This window comes from Haliaeetus albicilla, chromosome 13, assembly GCF_947461875.1.
Source record: "Haliaeetus albicilla chromosome 13, bHalAlb1.1, whole genome shotgun sequence".
Taxonomy (NCBI): domain Eukaryota; kingdom Metazoa; phylum Chordata; class Aves; order Accipitriformes; family Accipitridae; genus Haliaeetus; species Haliaeetus albicilla.
Genome location: NC_091495.1, coordinates 6,541,444 through 6,560,453, shown reverse-complemented (window position 1 = coordinate 6,560,453; position 19,010 = coordinate 6,541,444). Strand labels below are relative to the sequence as shown.

General features: G+C 40.8%; 1 protein-coding gene across 13 annotated transcripts in view; it reads right to left on the bottom strand.

Moving 5' to 3' along the window:
- Positions 1-1,513: 1,513 nt before the first annotated feature.
- Positions 1,514-19,010, bottom strand: part of CDC42BPA (CDC42 binding protein kinase alpha) — a 191,035-nt gene continuing 173,538 nt past the window's right edge. For 5 of the 13 annotated variants that reach the window (XM_069800012.1, XM_069800005.1, XM_069800006.1 and 2 more), the window contains 5 exons: positions 14,168-14,236; positions 13,842-14,027; positions 8,748-8,865; positions 7,590-7,747; positions 1,514-6,426 (listed from right to left, as the gene is read on the bottom strand). In XM_069800012.1, coding sequence (XP_069656113.1) covers positions 6,295-6,426; positions 7,590-7,747; positions 8,748-8,865; positions 13,842-14,027; positions 14,168-14,236 — 663 coding nt within the window. In that variant the 3' untranslated portion in view covers positions 1,514-6,294. Of the gene's footprint in view, positions 6,427-7,589; positions 7,748-8,747; positions 8,866-13,841; positions 14,028-14,167; positions 14,237-14,282; positions 16,132-19,010 lie in introns of those variants that run through there. The other 8 variants (XM_069800011.1, XM_069800017.1, XM_069800013.1 and 5 more) reach the window with 4 other exon arrangements.

Sequence of the window (19,010 nt, the reverse complement as noted above, 5' to 3'; positions counted from 1 at the left end):
TTCTATAGCTTTGTCCAGAGAGATTTGTGACATGAGGAATTGCATGTCAGTGCAACAGCTGTGGAGAAAAGTTCAGCCAGAAACATGATGCTCTGGTGCCCAAGTCGTGATGTTTTACAGTGAGCAAGAACACTTGATCACTGCTGCTTGCTCTGTACCAGCTAGTGCATTTTGCTTGAACTATACATGTAGATTGAGGATATGAACATTTCTCTGCTGCAGCAAGCTTGTAAGTTCTAGAAAAATCCTTTTGCAGAAAACAGTTCTTTGTTCCACAGGGCAAGCTGGAGGTTAAATCTGCTTCTCTGAAGACAGGGATTTTCCATTCTAAAGAATCAAGATTCAGGCTACATGCGGTCACAGTGGTTTTTCTACCTTCTTTCTTTAGTCAACCTGTCTGGTGCATCAAAACAGAAAATGAATGCCAAGGAGCTGAACAGGAAGCCTAATGCACAGTTCACTTTCTGCTTTTCTAATGTCCCAATCCTTTGAGAACAGAAGACCCATTTCCCAAGACCTTCACAGCTGTGATGATGCAACTGGAGCCCTGGGAAATCAGAAATACAGCACTGATTGTAAAAGTCAGAGCACAGGAAACAGATGGTATTTCACAGAGCTGCAGCAGCTAGGAGAGACCTGCAGTGGCCTAAATGGGATGAGCCCAGGGGCTTAAATCCACATAAGCTAGAGTAGGGGGCTGAGAAAGTAGTAATTTTGACTGAAGGAGAGGGACAGGATCAGAAGTTTCTGTGCAGTAAGGTAGCCTGTGGCCATGTAAGAAGTGGGAAGCATGCTGACTGTTCCTGGAGGGGATTGGTGACAGGACAATGCCCAGGCTGGCACTGCTGGCAACACAGGATCAGTGACAGCACAGTCCTGTATTCCCATTCCCGCTGCAGGGGGTTGTGACTGAAGTATGTAATCAAAGCTAGGACTTTTACCAACAGGAGAATGAATGAAGAGGAAGATGTCCCAACAAACAGTCTCTGGTATGGAGAAAATCCCAGGCTGACTTGAGGAACTGGTGGACGATGTGCAAGGGGTCAGGGCACATGCAAAACTTAACAGGTATTTTGAGATGCACTTAAAGATGATGAAAGTCAATTTGATGGTAGTGGCACAGAAATAATAAGGGTCCAGCCTCTAACACTAAGACAGCTGAAACACTTGATGTGTAACTGAATTAAGGAGGAACATCAGAAAAAATGACTACAACTATTGACACAGAACAGATGACCTAAGAAAAAGGTCAGGAAAAGTGTAGTTGATGAAGTTCAATATATTAAAATATAAGGTGGCTTGACTTTGAATTTTCAAAAAGGTTCTGGTAATTTTTTCTGAAACCTGTTAGAGCTAAAGCTATTTCTTACATATTCCTTTTCTTCCCAGTGTGTACTGGTGCAGACATGTTACAACATGCTGGTTTTATCTTCAAGAACACCATTATTCGCCTTCCCCTTTCTTCCTCAAAGCTTAACATGGGGAGGTAGGAAAAAAAGACAGAACTTCTGCATTTCTAACAGTTCCCTGTTTTATTGCAGTACATCAAAGTAGGTTAATATTAAGTGTGTTACCAACATAAAATATTGGTGGTAAGTCATTTTTACATTGTTGACTTTTCCACCTTAAATATTTCTGTGCAAAAGAATCTACATCATTGTTCTGTAGCAGAGAATCTCTTACAATGTCCCCTACAACATTGAGGGCATTAAACAAAATAGTGAGAAGAGGCAAAAAGCAGAATCTTTCCCCCACACGCACACTTGTCAGCTTTTATACTCTAAAACAAAAAAGTGATTACATCTATGCCATGCAAAACTGTACAATAATATTACAATGAAAAACCTAAAAAACATATTTTAAAAATAAATGATATGAAACTGTCATACATAAAAAGGCAGGTATAATTGCTCTGAAATACCAACACTGGTCTGTTTGTGGATTTCTTCCCTGTGGATGAGACTTTCTTAAATGCAGAATGAAAATAGGTTGTACTGAGCTGTGGCTGAAATGAAAGACAAAGTGGAGTTGAAATTTAGACTGGAAAGCCTGCAGCGGAGCAGTTTCTAGGGGTGTTTATCAAATACAGTGTCAACACAAAGCACGTGGAAGGGTGCAGTTTGTGTTAGTGCAGAAAGTTGTCCCATTTCCTCCATGGAACTAACTCCTATTAAAAAAAACCCAAAACACAGCAGAAGCTACTATGTGCCACTTTGATTCTCAGACTAAGGCTCAGGAGGTGTGGGTACTTGCACTGCAATGAATTTTATCCTTAATGTATTCATTTAAAATTAAACAGTGTGCATAAAATGGAAAAAAACCCGAGCTTCTTCTACCTAAGAGCATGTTTGTCCTGACATTCAGGGTCTGGCCATGCAAGACAACACGGTGCCAGAATCTGTTTCTGTGTTAACTGTTTTATTCTGAAAAGCTGACACGCTCTGTGAACCAGTTAGGTATAGTTAAACTACATTTCTATAAATACACTATGCTTTTTGGACTTTTTTGGTATGCCAAGACCCTTAACTTCCCTCTGCCATATACCTGAGAATAACACACCTGGCTTGTAATTTTGTCAGAATCAAATCAAGGAGATATAACATTCCTGACTTAGTTTTGAAGTTCATTAAAATGGGCAAAATGCACATTCGTAACAAGCCACAGCAACTAACTGAGAGGAAAAGCAGCAACTACTTCACCACAGCCTCAGGAATGTTTTTCTGAAACCACCAGCTGTCTTCTCCAGGTCAAAGGCAACAGAGAAGAGAATACTATAACCCTGCTTTTGGGTTGATGAAAGGTGGAAGGAAGCCACGTATCTGTGTGTGCATACGTGCAGGGGAAAACTATTTACCAAACCTTTTTCATTCTATAACCTGGAATCCTTAGTAGCTGCCTGAATCTGTTCAGATCCTTTGTTGCCATCAAAAGAGAAAAAAAATGCAAAACCCCAACAACCCATATGTTTAAGCAGTGTCAAAAACGCAAACACCTTCAGTCTCAGCCAAAAGGAAAAAATCAGCTAGATACATACTGTGTACAGAGAACATATGCTACAGTCAAAAATCCAATGGGAGATTTTAAGCTCCCTGAACAAAATACAGCCCTCTAACTGTGAACTTGAAGCAATGCTACAGTGCAAAGTAGCAAACATCAAACCTTAAGAGACAACTGTGAGATACCAGTCAAGAGTCTTACAGTTCAAATGACCAAGTTACTTTTCCTAGCCCAATGAGTATTTAAAAAGCCCAACTACCGTATGCATATGTTTTCAGTGTTCATAGCAACAAAAAAAGATGAGTGCGGTTTAAAATTGAGTGTTTAACCAAATGGTCCCCAAATATATAAAACTATTCAAGTCCTAGGACAATTTTTCAAATAAGTGATGTGGTCATTTGCTTTTCAACTGAGAGAACAGTTGCTGTTTCTCTTTTGAACAGATGCATTAAAAATGCACAGTACCAAACTAATGATTAAATACAGTAATCCTAAAGGAGACTGCCAAGGCTTAGAAATTGTGGTGTACAAACAGTGTAGGCCTGTGGAGCTCTCATCCTCTGGAGCTTAGTTTTGTAACACAGGTGACCTGTGCTCTGCCTGAAAATGTCAGGTTTTGATATCAATAGATTGCAGGCACCATAACGGAGTAAACACAGGGGTTACTCGATTTAATCGTTTGCTGTGTCATGGCTCTTTGGGTTCCATTTTCAGATAGAGCATTAGCTCAACTGCAAAAAAAAAAAAATCCACAAAAAAGATCCTGTGATCCTCTGTCAGGGGACTGTCACGCAGGCTGCTCTGTCTTAAATGACTGCTGTTTAAATGCCTTCTCTCAACATCAAAATAAGATTAATGTTTAAATACAACATACAGTAAATACAAAACTAGTCTGCAAAGGCTTTGAAAAGTGTGTGGACATACTTCACCAAAAGCAGGGAATTGTGGGGAAAAAGCAGTGGCTATACTTGAAGCAATATGCAGCCTTTAAAAAGAAGCTGATGTGGAATTTTAATAATGCCAATAACGCCCTGCCTATCTGTCCCTCAGAGAGACTGAAAACTTCTGGGAGGAATTAATTTCAAGTGCTTAGCTATTTGCTAAAGCTTTTAATATTAAATGCCAGGCTTGCAAAAGTAGTAGCTTTGAAGTGAAAACAAACAACACAACCAGCTTGCTACTCTGAAAAACCCAAACAGGAGAGAGACAGGCTTTTGATGTGATGGTTTCTAAAAAAACTTCTTGAATTCCTGTCCCAAAATAACACTGAATGAGCTTAAAACTTGGACAGGCCTCTTGATTCAGAGTAAAAGAGAAATCTTACCTAGGAGACCCAGCATGATTAAATGGATTAGATGATCTGTGTCTCATTCCCTACTTCACATTTAGATCATACCTGGAAATCACTGTATATAGTTTGAACTTACCTATAACTTCTATTAGGGAAGACAGAAACTGGAAAACGCCAAACATCTCTATGTGGGTGAAACATTATATACCGCTGACTGCAAGAATATGGAATCGTTTAATAAAAGCCATAACAAGTTTCCGAAACCCACAAAACCCAGTATTCTAAATACAAAAAGCCCTTAGATGTTTGAGTATGGTCATAGTATAAAGCCAGCAACAATACTACTGAGAAGAGAGGCTCATTTGAACACAATCCCAAATGAAAAACACATCTGCCTTCCAAACTAAAGAGAAGAGACATCTTCCTCTTACCGTCCATTTATACATTAGTCTCTCACTTTATTCTGTTGACTGCATGACCAGCTTCAGCTTTTTATTTATTTTTGCAACTTCAGTGGGCTCTGTCTTCCACTGCAATACTTTCTGCCCTCCAACCTGACCTGCTATTGGAACCAAACAGCAGGTGAGCACATAGAAACAACTGCAAATTGCACAAACCCACAGCACAGGTAGGGAGGGAGGGAGAGGAAAACCAACCTTGCCAGCATGGCAGTTGTGGGTGACTAGGCATCTTCGACTACCACAGTGTTGAACAGTGTGAGGTCAGTCTTGAAGGTTCTTCGTTGCTACAGTGACAGCATAGCCAGCCGTGGCTAGCTTTGGGCTAAGGGCACTCATTTGGCTGATGTGTATTAGCAACTAGTATTTGGTAACAACAGTAACAGTTTCTGGTTAGGGATGGTTACAGTAGATGTGGAAAACTGCTCGCTTCCGAGTTAAACCTAGTCAAAGGCTGACCCAGGGAAACAGTTTTCCTGCTGAATCCTGCTGCACTGAACTCCCTTGCCGCCTTAAGGACCTCTACTGTAGCACGCCGTAAGGTTCCTCAGCTGCACAGCTAGCACACAAGAAACCAGGGCAGCCACCTGGCTGACTGGTGCCCTTGGTTGTCAGGGCAGGGGGTTGCTTTCCAATTGTCATTTCTGCAAAGGATGGGGATTAACACGGAAGTAGGAATTATAGCTTCAGTTATGCTACCGCCAGAAGTAAAGAAACATGAAAGTACTGCAGGGACCTCTCCCGGCAGTGCGGCGAGTGCTACGCAAAAGGAATATCTGTCCTGCAAAAGGTTTTAGGCCAGGCCTCCAAGTCTGTATATTACCGAGCATGAAAACAGGGACAACACAAATCTTAAATTAAAGGCTCTCTTAAATAAGCATCCATCTTCTGCTGCATACACAATGCTTTTTTTCTTTGAATATATACATACGTATTTTACTCTAACATCTGCGTATTTATTTAAACTCTGTACTGTAGTAAAATATGCATCATTTTAATCAATAAGGATTTGCTGGCGACAATCAGATTGACATTCAAACGTGGTGGCTGAAAGCTTTTATGTGCCTCTGACATACTGATCATTCCCCATGCAGGGGAAGGGGTCTCTGTGCTACTTTTGTACAGTACAATGAGCTATTGTATGAAAACAAAATCCCTCTGAATTTTCTCTTGTCGATACTGGTCTGGTCTACTTAAGCTACATTTTGGGAAGTGGAAGGGGGGTGGGATAAATATGTCTTTAAAAATGAAGCAGCCGTAACCACAAAAATGAAACCAATACTAATACAAATCTACAGCATCTGATATTTACCAACACCCTAGCTTTGCTCATTTGCTGCTGTCAGATCTGGGGAAGGGAGGGTGAGGCAGTGCCGAATGGTGCTGAAGACGACCAGCTTTTACCTTCCTCTGTACCCCACTCCCAGATCACTTTCAGGCAGGGAATGGGGAGGGTTAGGATGATGAAGGTGAGAACTGGAACAAGTGAAGGGGACAGCCATGGGGACAGCAAGCTGCTGTGGTGTCAAATCTGAATGCTGAAGCAGTTCATGAGTCCCAACTCACGTGGTCAGAGCTCTCCAGGGAGAGACTCTTTGTCTTGTGAGGAGAAACCGGGCTGGGAGGGCTGCTGAGGTTGGAGCTGTTCGATGCAGTAGAGTGTCTCGGAGAGTCAGAGTCCTGCAGCCCAAAGACACATAAGAACACTGGTAAGTAACACAACAGCAAGTTTGAGAGTGACTGAGGATGTCTGAGCAACAGGTGACTGTATTCAAAGGCCTCCATGTATTTTGCTTGTGTCCAAAAATACAGAGGAATTTTTTTTTTGCTCAGTATTTCCTGGTCTGGGGAGACTTAAGAGTAAGTGGTGAGATCACTCTGCTTTCAGCAGGCATAACTGACGCTGACGTAAGGACACAGCACCTGTGGGATTCTTGCAGTCTGCACATTGCTGAGGGCCTCCTGGTCAGCAGAGCGTGCAACTTCAGGTTGCCTGTGAAGCTACACTGCCTCCTGCCTTTTCACAGATTATGAGCTGAGATACTCTTACGCTAAACTGAGGAATGTTTATGGTACGGGCTTCACCACAGCTACCTCTTCTATGTCAGTCCCAAGATATTAATTCAAAGCATCCTAATCAAGTTACGCCAGCTGGATCTTCCAGAGTACAGTAGAATGCAACCACGTCTGAGTTTTGAGTCTGGGTTGACAGTTGCCTTCCAGCTTCAACTGAAAGGATATATTCGGTACCATGAAAAGCCTTGTGATCTCTAATTTTCTCACTCCTTCGTAAGAAAACAGTCTGGGGAAGTTTTGCTGGCCAACTTCAGATTGAACCCTTCCCTGTAAAACATTCTTGGAGGGACTGAGTTTAGCACTGGGCAGGACTGCAGTTCTGTCATAATGATAGTCTTGTTCTGCACAGAATATAAATTATTAAATCCAGTTTCTGCTCCAAATGAAATTATATGATAATTCTTAAATTACCTTGTTAATTTTAGGCACTGTGAGAACAAAATGTCTCCTGTGAAATGGTTACTAAAATAGGTTATGAGTCTTTGCAAATAAAGGGCAGAAGGAATATCGCCACTTCAAGCTGTGATAGGTCACTATCAAGCATATATCTCCAGGTAAGGAGTGCAGAAAGTTTTCTGCATGTTAAATACCAGGACCAGACTTGACACAGTTTGACCAAAGTCTTTTGTCAGGATAGCTTGAAATCCAGGAAATCCAAATTTTCATTGTCAGTCACTCCGAAACTTGTAGCCAAACCCATGACAGAATTCAACTTCCTCATCTTCATCAACACACGTAAATTTTCTCCTCTTTCTCCTGTCACTCACCTCTCGCTCGTAGTCCCTTGTTGGTGCATCGCTGCCTTGGTCCAGGCCACCAGAGGATAAGGAACCATCTGAGGGCGATGCCATAGGCTGACGCTTTGCTCCATAGCTACCTCCTGAGAATTCCCTCCGCAAAGCACTGCCGTTTTGTGCAGATGATCCTAAGACGCGCAGAGGAATTAAACTGTGTTACAGACACCTGCTCAAGGTACTAGACATTTGTTAGCTGTTGCTCTGGTTAGTTCTGCTTTCCTCCAGCATGTCCCAAGATGCTCAGCTCATGGCTTGCAGGCTGTGTGGGCTTTTATCTTGTCTGCTGCAGTTCTTCCTAGGGATTCTGTGGTCCCTCCCTTGGCATGTCAGCATTAGCACACTTTACCCAGCACAGACACAGTCACTATGTTCCCAACAAAGACGGCCATTGTAGAAACTGCTGTGATGCAGCCTAGTTCCAGTGGCCTCTTTCCCAGGGAGTAGGTGGGTTGTACCAGCAGGTACAGGCTACAGCAGACACACGCGCTTCCTGCAAGCAGTTGGCAATGTGCAGCAAATGCGGCGTATGCCACAGGAAGGGAAAAAAACTAGAAAAGTTGGGACACTAGTCTTGCCTCTATTTTCACATGGTCCATTATTTAGTCACTTGCCTGGTCTAAGTACAGGTCACTGTGCTGACTCTGACACACAAAGGCAGTGCGGCAGCACTAGGAAAGGTGTTTCAAATTCAGTGCAGCTCTTCCATACCAGTAGCCAGTTTTCTATTGCTTTCTCTTTGCACTAGCAGCAAGAGAGGCATCAAGAGCTCTACACAGTTCAGCAATGAAGTTAATAACCATGGAGCTTGTGAAAAACTTGCCACTGTTTTAAAACACTTAAACAGCAGCAAGGTAGCCCCAAGGGTAAGAATGTAATTTTAACTCTAATGTCAGTTTTAAAAATTTGACAAATTACAACTCAAAAGGGACTCTCAAAAGTGCTAGCTGCTTATTCATGTGCTCCTTTGAAAGCAAGATTAGAACACTGTGCTTTCCCTCAATAGGAAGAGAGTCGGCCATCACTTCTGAAAATCCTGTCTAGTGACAGCATGATAGAAGCAAATGCAAGCAGCCCTTTCCCTAAAATACTTGTGCATAGACCCCAAGCAACACAGTTTTGTTTGCTTACGTGCTGCTAACCCGCTGCTTGCGCTCATCGATCGTCCTGGTTCTGTGCGGGATTTTGTGATCGATGGGATACTAACAGAGCCACTGAATACGGTCCGACTTTCCTGAGGCCGAAGATTCTGCAATGCAGACACACACAACGACATGTTTACTTATTGACTGCTGGCTCAACCTTGGATTTTATGAAGTAAGGCCCCAAAACACATTAAAACCCCAACCTTACCAGAGCTGAATTATCTGCAGCAAGTCAGCAAAATTTGCAAAATAATATTCTGCAGTTTAGTGCAGAGACTGGAAGCAACACAACGTGATAGTGAAGTGCTGAATTACATGGACATATGCAGACAACTGAAAGAGTATGTCTAATAATTCAAGAATTTCCTTGAAAGTATGGTTTGCAAGCCTAATTAAGCTGCTGTAAATATATTCAAGTAATATCACATAATGCATTCTTTCTGAACACAAGCTTCCAAGGTTCTTAATAGAATTTCTCTCTTTGATGCCATCATTTGTGCCATGCATGTGTAACTTTATACAATAACCATGTTAATCCCTAATGCCTGCAGAGTTATGAACACATAGTGGATCAATCCGTATTTCAATTACGTATGTAATTCCAAAGGCATTAACAGCATTACTCCAGACCTACACCAGTTGAGTCAAAATGAGAATCAGCCTCCTGTTTTCAGCCTACTCAAAGAGGATGACCAGAGCACATGCCACTGTTTTTCTACATATTTTGATTATCGCTGCTGTTTTGCACCCCGAGAGTTCCAGTGTGATTTTCTACATTGGTAAGTTACTGGGCTGAAGTGGTTCTTTACTGAGAGAACAGATAAAACAGTTTCTCTGCTTGGATAGGGTAGTTCCCTGAACATAAATTGTCTTTAAAAGAAGGGATAAGAGTACTTTGAAGTGAGTTCTGGGAGATTTTATTTCTGCTTCTGTTATCTTACAGCTGACCTTAGGGGAAAAGGCTTCTCAGCTTATTTAGCCCCTCTCTGTATATGAGTTGGCTTCTTCGCTCAGAGGGACTTTCTAATGCCCTTATGTATCACTCAATCTCTGGCTAAATATGAGACTTCATCCTGCTCCTAATATGATTTGCACTATGAAGTCATTAGCATTAATTAGAATTAGGTTTAGGGAACCCTTACAGATGCAGAATGTGAAAAGAACTGCAGGTAGCTCTGAGCATTACTTTATTTCCACTTTACCAAACACCCCCTGCAATAACTGTTAATTTCTTCCTATTTATATTTAATTATTTCCCCATCCTCACTCTGAGGTAAAGTAGCTACACATAAAACAACAGTTGCAATTGCAATGCCTTCTTAAGCTAGGATGTTATGGAACCTTCAGACCAGAACAAAGATTCCACCCCCTACAAGGGTATTCTCAGAAACCCTCAGATACTACCCATTTCTCTATCTGTAAATGGAGCCTTTGTAATGAACAGATTTTATACAGTTCAGAGTTTATAATTGTTACCAACCTGCTGTCAAATCCAGTCTTACAATGATCCTTTGAGTCATTGCTATAACAGACCCCTTTGCTCTTACAGTCAACCCTTTGCTTCTCATTCTCCCAGTGGGCTGAAATGGCTGATTTTTAACATGTAACAAACAAGAAAGAATTAAAATCTCTCCTCCTGTTCCCAGATCTCTCTCAAACACCAGCAAAAGAGAATCAGAAACCTTACCAATGAAAAAGTCCTGCTTAATTCTCCCCTCATCCATTGCTGCACTCTTCTCAATGAGGATTTATACCTAAAGGCTTAAAAAAGTCTCTTAAATCATTTTTGGGGTCATACTGCTGTCTCTTGCTTACCTTCCTCCCCACCCCACCCCCTTTTTTTTAAATGTGAACAACCAGCCTACTTTGTAGCACAAAATACTAAATTTCTGCTCCTGTGTCCTTCACCATGCAATAAACAATCCGAGTTACAGATAAGAGTGTGAGCATCCTGGCTGTATGAAGGCTCCCCTGACAATACACAAAAGAACTAATGGGCTAAGGAGTAAGTTACTGCTGTGTTCTGTGAAACAAAGGAAAGCTAAGCGCAGCACCATGCAAACGTGTGCACTGTGGTTAGTACACCGCAGTTGCAAGGAATGTCTTTTGTACTTGTATAAACCTACAATGGTTCATTTTGCAAAGAGAATAATTATGTTTAATGATAAGGCGATTAACCTCCTTAACAGTGACTGAGCAGACAACATACAGGCATCAGGGGAAGGAGGGAACAGGTGGGTGTATGAAAAAGACTCATTTATTTTAATAGTGTATTCTAATGATGATTATTTTTCATTATCTCAGTTTGCAAAGTCCATGTAATTCCTAGTAGAAAGTTTCTCCACAAAGCAAATCTTTCATTGCTCTTCGTTCTAAAAATAAAATAAGCACATGCCAGAGACCCTGGCATTTTGGACCAAAACCCCTGGAAGTTATATGCACATGATGCAGAAAGGGGATTCAAAGAAAAATAAATGGCGGTTATTAGCAGTAGTTATAAAGCAGTAAAACACAGCAAGTTAAAAACAAAAGAAAAAAAAAAAAAGAAACTTGAGCTTGCTTTACTTAAAGAGAGAGACAAAAACCCCTCATTTAGAGCAACAATTCAAATCCTAGCAGGAAAATTCATCCCCACTGCTGAACCAAGTGGAGAAAGGTGAGAGGAAAAAAAAAAAAATCAGCAGCAGAGAAGCTGCTTGCTGAACGAAGTTAATCACTGTGAAATAGGGTGAAAGACCCAAATTAGTTCAGTGCATCCCATTCCCAGTCAGAGAATGGAGCTGCTGTGGAGTTGTGGGTTATGTACGTGCAATCGCTGCTGTGCTCACAGCTCTGCAGTGTTACAGAGCCTCAGCTCTCACACTCACACTAACTGCTCCCACGCTGCCTTCTCAGGCTGCGGGGCGAGAACATACATATAGGGTCTAACTAAACAGTTATGACACCTATAGGAAATTGTTTGCCTATGTTTCTCTGTCCGTCATGCTGCTTGTTGTTGTTTTGGGTTTTTTGTTTTAGTGTTCTGTTCATTACATTATAAACCTGAGCTTTTAATTCTTCCATTAAATAATATGACAGAATCTAAAAGCCTACTTTAATGGGCCATTGCCATTTTTCAACTTCCCTATGGATTCCATGCTGTTTTGGTTCCCATATCCCATCTGTACTTGGGACCACAGTCCCCTTGGAGGGAACGCTACCCTTCTTAAACTAAAATCTCCAAACACAAAGGGAGGATGGACAGACATGAAACCAAAACTCACAGCCTTGCTCTCCATATAGCTTGCAGCATCTCTACCCTCAAGCCACAAAGGAAACAAATGCTTTTCTTCATACAAGACTAAACCTCTAGTGCTCCAAGGACCCAACGGGTACAAGACCTTGACGCTCCAGGTTGCCCACTTCACTTTTTTTCTCCAATTTATGCTAGTAGGCTGCAACATTAGGATGAAGGATGCTCCTTAAGCAAAAATTAAGAGTTATTGTCTGAAACACCAGGGTTCATTCCTTACTGATCCCAGGGAGACTACTCACATGGAGAGTGGGTCACAGTCCGGTGATACATCACTGCATATTGAACACAGAACACTTTATAGCACAGTTGGATTAAAAAAAAAAATTGTTAAAACCAGAACTGAAATACAGCTTCAATGACCCTATAGTGACCCTCTAAGAGAAGAACAACTTTCAATTCAGCTTTTTTGCATTTCAATAGAGCATTCCTCTTGTGCATTTGCATCTCTCCTCCTACCAGAAAAGCCAGGGTGGATGCAGAGCTGTCATCACAGGGCACGTTTTACAAAATGCTGCAACTTCATTTTTGAATATTAATGGTTGTGACAATTGGGACTTCACAACAGTGACACATGACCAGACACATGACGTGACCAGTCAAAGCTTAGGTGTCCAGATTTGTTTTGGAGCCATATAGAAGAGATTAATTTTCCTCCTGCATTTTTAAATTCTCTCTAGGGTTGTATGGAGGTACGTATCCAAGAACCTTCCTGGTGATAGGGATCTAGAGCAGCAACCAAAAGGCACTCAAAGCAGTCTGGCAGTGAAGGTTTGCCATGCATGTCTGAAGGGTGTCCAAAGACCACGGAAACCAACAGCAGTGTTTCCATTACAGCAACAGACATGGGTCAGACCCATACAAACCCTGAGCAACCAACCACCGACACATACATCTGCCTCACAGATTATTCCTCATTTATCTGCGAATCTGGCCCAAGCAGAACTGCAGGCCGCAGCACAGTACACAATTACAATGCACAGCATGTACTTGTGTGCCTGTTTTCATATGGCTTGTATTTCTATAGGACCTAGCAACCCCCACATAGTCAGACCAGGATGCACAATACAAGAAAAAAGAAAAGACCACTTCCATTCCCCCAACTTACACTCCAACTGGAAGGGTATCTACAGAACACTATCCTACCTCAGCCTCTGCTTAAAGCTATCAGGATTAAGAGGATCTACATCAGCAAGTTGCCATCATCTTTAGTTTTTGATTTTGCTTGTACATGTTCTAACTTCACTTATTTACTTTAAGTAGAAACTGTCTGAGGTACAACCTGTCTCTCTCTCAATTTGTGTACAGTACTGTGTAAAAATTCTTGCATTCTACATGATTTCATCGTAAACAAAGAGTTTGAAAGTTTCGTGCAACACAGACAGATCCAGAACCTTTTCCTAAGGCAACCTGATACACAGCATCCCACTACTGACTGCTGGAGGATGAACACTGTGGAACAGAGAACTCATCATTCAAAATTCCCACATCCTTCCTGGTGATTAAAAATGCTATTCTCGTAGCAAAACGTTCTAAAAATGCTATTCTCATAGCAAAAGGTTCAGCCCAGTTGTTATACATTTCTTACAGCCATGACATATCTGTTTCTTGGCATGTCAGAGCTGTGGAAAGACCACAGCTGATAGCAGAAAATAAATCAATTGGGACAGAAGAAAGTTAAGGGGTGAAGGAAACCGCTTACAAGGGTTTTTCTCCCATGTTAATAGCCAGGCAAAAGGAAAACCACACAATGTTAGTAGAGTGAACACCTGACTCAGCCGTTCATACCCTCAGAGTCATAAAGTCTGGAGTACCGAGGACAGAGCGTGGAGGTGGGGAAAATGCAGGGTTTATGGAATCGTAAGAGAGGAATTTTTCAGCTGAATTAACAGTCATGTGGTAGATGTGCTCAAAGTTGCTCGGAGAGGAGATCAGACGGGAGTGATGATGAGGGAATTGATAAGGGGAACGCTGCTATCAAAGACAACAGAGAGAGAAAGCAATGAAGGATGGTTGTACAGGTTACATCGGCAACAGCAGTCCACAAGAGCAGTCAAACACAAAAGGACAGCCAGACAGCAACCCTGCTTGCCCATCAACACACAGGTTCTTACATTGTCACCCCCAGTCCTCTGAGCACCTTCCTTACATGGTGTCATATGGGCCTGCCGCCCTTGCTGTTGCTAAAACATTAAAAACAAATAAAACTTTTAACTCATTAGGAATCGATTCTAATATTTATTATTATTTGATATTTCAAAGAGCACCACAGTTGTAAAAGGTGCTTTACAGACAGTTGAGAAGCATCAGTTCCCTGCCTTGAGGAGCTTACAATCTAAAATAGACATAACACAAACAAAGGAAGGTGAACACAGGTGAGATGGTGTGGGGAGAAGAAAAGATGAGAATACACAACAGTTAAAGATTGTAAGAGATTTCCTTCTGTTATTCATGCATTTTAGTGATTCCATTAAAATTAAGTATCACCCGTACAACAAACACAGAGTATTTCTAAAGGGAGGGAACAGTGTTTGGACAGGATAGGGACACGTGGGAAAGTGAACTGGTTAGTGTCAGACAACTGGGACAATCTACTCTGCTGTAGACAGATGAGACAAGGCCTATGTCCTTCTGCACACTCACTTAATCCTCACAGTGCTTTAGCAATGAAGGGACTTTGCACTGCCGTCTCTGCGTTGCAGAAGACTAGGCCCTTAGCAGATAAGGTGCAAAAGTATTGGGAAATTCAAATGTTTTTAACAGGTCAACTCAGCAATGTGCTCCCAAAGTGTGACGTAAAGAAAGAGAGGGGAGAAATAATCCTGCAAATCAAACAGAAGTCACTTCTAATTTATCTCTACAAAATGTGCTGACATGAGTGCTCTTATAAAGTAATCTAAATCAAGATTTAATGGAAGAGTGTTTCAAGGCTCAGTCTCCCTCCCTGTGTCATCTGTACGTGTTCACCAGGTCAGCCTGCAAGGGGATGGTTTGCCCAACGCCCACCAGCAAATCAGAACACCTTTTCTAACTTCTAACTTTCTCTTCCCCTTGTCCAACTGATTTCATCACCTTAAAACTAACAGAGCTGAGTAACATTAGAAATGTTACGACTTAAAAAAATAAAATATGGTAAAAATACAGCTTACCCCTCTGCTAAACCTAAGGCACTACTTTTTGTATGTGGAACGTATTAAGTCTGGAAGAACATTAAGTCACATCCCAATACATATTACCAAACATTATTGTTATGGTTCTCTTAATTTCAGCTGGTAAAATCCAACTTTTTTTTTCCAAACACACAGTTATTATGAGGCTTTGCATGTTAACCAAAACATCAATTACCACATTATGGCATATAAGACATAATATATATTAAATTGTTATTAGTAAGTTTAGCAGCATCTAAATATCAGTACAAGAAGCCACCATTCCAAGAATGGTCCAGGAAAGCAGACTTTGCTAGTTATCTGCTCAGCAAAGCCAGCTACGTTCCTAAAAGCCAATAAGGGAGAAAAGGGAGTCTCTAAAATCACAAGCTAAAAAGCAGAGGGTAGGCCAGCTGCAGACCATGAAAATATTTAGCCAGCATTCATGAATGTGAAAAAGCCACAATATGGCAACATTTTTCAAATGATCCTCCATGGAACTTTCCCCATGGACTCCACCATTAGATGCATGCATGCATGGGGTTCCCACTTTCTTTAAAGAATACCAAATATGGATAAGTATTCATTTACTATAAAAGTTTCTCATTTGAAACAAGCAAAGCTTCACACATCATCTAGAATGGAAGTATAATGGCTCATGTATAATGAGGTCAAACTGAAGCATAATGTTCAAATATAATGGCAGTCAAGACTAGCTTTTGTATGTAAAATACGTAGGCATGCAGAATATGAAAGCAAAATCAATCCTGTACATCTGATGTACACAGAGAGGTGGTCTGTGCTGCAGTAAGTGCAGTTCCAGATTTCAGATCTTCACTACAAAGGAGCATCCACGATAAAGTGGCTTCAAGGGACAAGAGGGCAGAAGGGAGGCCAGACTGTACGGCCAGTTAATTGGTGACAGGCTGCTAGGGAAGAAAAACATGTAAATAAGTTTGGGGATATACTAACAGGAATGATTCTAAATTGTACAAAGCAAGACAATGACCCAGATCTAGCACCCACATCAATAAAATACAAGTATGTACTGATCATGGCTCTGTTAATAGCAAACAAGAACTTCTGGTTTCTGTTATGTTGTAGCCCACAAACTTGCTTGTCAAAGCCAGACCCCTAAGTAGCTGCTCACCACGAAGACAGATGAAAGTTTACAATTGCCTGATAACCTCTAGTATTTTCTCTCTTAACTCTGATCTCACTCTGAGCCTTGGGCATGTTCATTTATGCCCAAACATAGGGCTATACTGAAGTCAAGGGTGTCCATTCACAGAGAAAACAACGTGGGACTAGGCTGAGAGACTGCAATTTGCCATAAACATATCTCATTCATGTCACGTGCCTCTTGCATACCAAGACCTTGGAAACAATGCACAGAGGAAGCATCTTTCCCCCTTGTGTGGCTGCATCAGCAAGGGCGATCATGCAGACAGATACATTACACATACGTAGGCATCTGATACAACACATCAAATAGCCTGAAAGAGTTTAAAACATTCCATTTATCCAATTTTCATTTTGTACATTTACAATACAAAATACAATACTCTCTAAAGCTGGTCTTACAAAAGACATCATTAAGAACAGTAGTGGGGAGAGAGCAAGGAAGCTCCCATTGGCCCTGCATCCACCAGGCAGTTATGCCACGGGTTAAGGCAGCACAAGTGTATGTCCCCTCCTGCCCACTGACGTATCGCAGCCCAGCCACGCAAGGGCCATTGCTACCAGTTCTAATTCTGTGCTTCATTCAGTTTTTGGCACTTCCCTTGAAAAAGACAGCACAGGCCAGTTAGTGGGACTGCAGAGATCAAGTGAATATGTATATATTCATAAATAAATATAAATACATACATGCATATATAAATTGCCATTTGCTTTATAAAGTTCATCCATGGATGCTAGATAAAAGCTAGGCTGAGCTGGCTATTTAGTTTGTGACTATCTCATCCAACACAGATTAAAATACCTACTCTCTATTAAAACCTATTTATTACTAAGGACCCTTCTGCCTATGTAGCCATTTACTGACTTCAGTGAAAGCTCATGCTGGATAAACAAATTTATCAGTATCAGTAGGTCCAGCCAAATTTGAAATTGCTCAAATAAGTCTGAAGAAATTGCAAATAAAGAGGCCCACTCCATTCTTTCATACACTTTCTGCATTCCAGTATCTCATAAAAAAAGAAGCTCTATCACCTAAAATAGTTGGATGAAGAGAATTTGAGAAAACTATTAGTCTTGCGCTACTTGTTCCCCCTAGTGGTAGCCCTCTTTAAATGCAAAAATATATTTTATCATCTGCTTTCATAAACAGAAATCGGCATTTGCAAAGTAAAATGCTGTAATCTTTCTCATTTAAAAATAAAATACTTTTTCTTCTGAAACATACTAATCTATTTAAAAATACAAAGAAGATGTTCCAACTGCAAAATCATCACACCTGCTAAGAAGCACAAAAAAAAAAAGCTATCCACCTTTTTGGAACAAGGTATGAATCTAGTGAAATAATTCTATGTCCTTGTAAACCACCATACAGATGAACTGTACACAGGGTTGGATGAGTATTCTTTACCTTGTGTACTGATTCTTCAGGAAATGTCCTCTATTTCCATCCTCTCTTTTAATGATAAATTTATCTTTAAAACAAAACATTAGACTCAATACATAACATCACATGCACGCAGTAACTCCTTCTCTTCTAGTTTTGTGCCTGAGAAACAAAGTAGGTAGTTTGGAACAGACTAAATGAAAACTCAGTCCAGCCAAATACCTTACAGGAAGCTGTTGGAAAAGAAAAAGCTACCTAGACCAAAGTAGCTCTTGACAGAACATTTATTTCCTAATCTCAAGTTACACTTTCGAATTCACGCATTTTCAAGTCCTATGATTGACACAATTCTGTACCCATTAAGTTAGGAATACAACTACAATATGATATTGCAAGGAGCTGTTGGAAAAATACACGTCAAATTTGCTTTATCTGCAGTGACATCTCCCAGCATTAAGACTGATACCTACTTGCAAAAAGCAGTTTTTAATACTAACTTTAAAAAGAAGCTGCAGCAGTGGAACAAGTGCAGAAATCAATTCTATATTGTACACATTTTCTAATGTCTTCTCATCACTTTTAAGTGTGGAAAGTGACTCATACAAAATGTCGTATCGATTGGTGAGAAGCAAAGTACCAGTCCTAACTTCAAATATGACCTTTGAGCTAATACAAGGCTTGCGTAATTAGAATGAATTCAAAGCTAAAAGCCATTTAGAGATGACATAGCTGAAGAAATATTAATCCATGTAAGTCTAGAAAATCCCCTTCAATAGACAAAATCATTCCTCATTTTACACTTGCCAGATTTGGGGCTTGATTAAGAGTCCTTGCAGCTTTTGATTCCCATGAACTTTCAACTACTGATGGTGTGAAATGGGATGTCTTTTGCCCTGCCTTTAGCAGTAGCAGATTATTTTCTCTGCTTGAGAAGAGCCAGAAATATTTTAAGTTACCCCCCAGAAATGGAAAAAGTAAATAAAGATTCTGATCTACATCCTGCCCTGAAGCCAATTATCATTCCTTCTTTAACATTAGATGTACGTATACTCACATCCAGGTAAGATAAACACTACCTGCCAACTTCCCTTGGATGTGTCATGTATTTTCTAGAAGCAGCTCCTTCATTATTTATTCATTTATAAACACACACACACACACACAGAGTTGTTTTTTGCTCAATTGCACTGAATGTATTTGTTATTGAGAGGTTTCTCTGAGTGTCTCTAGTATGAGATTTAA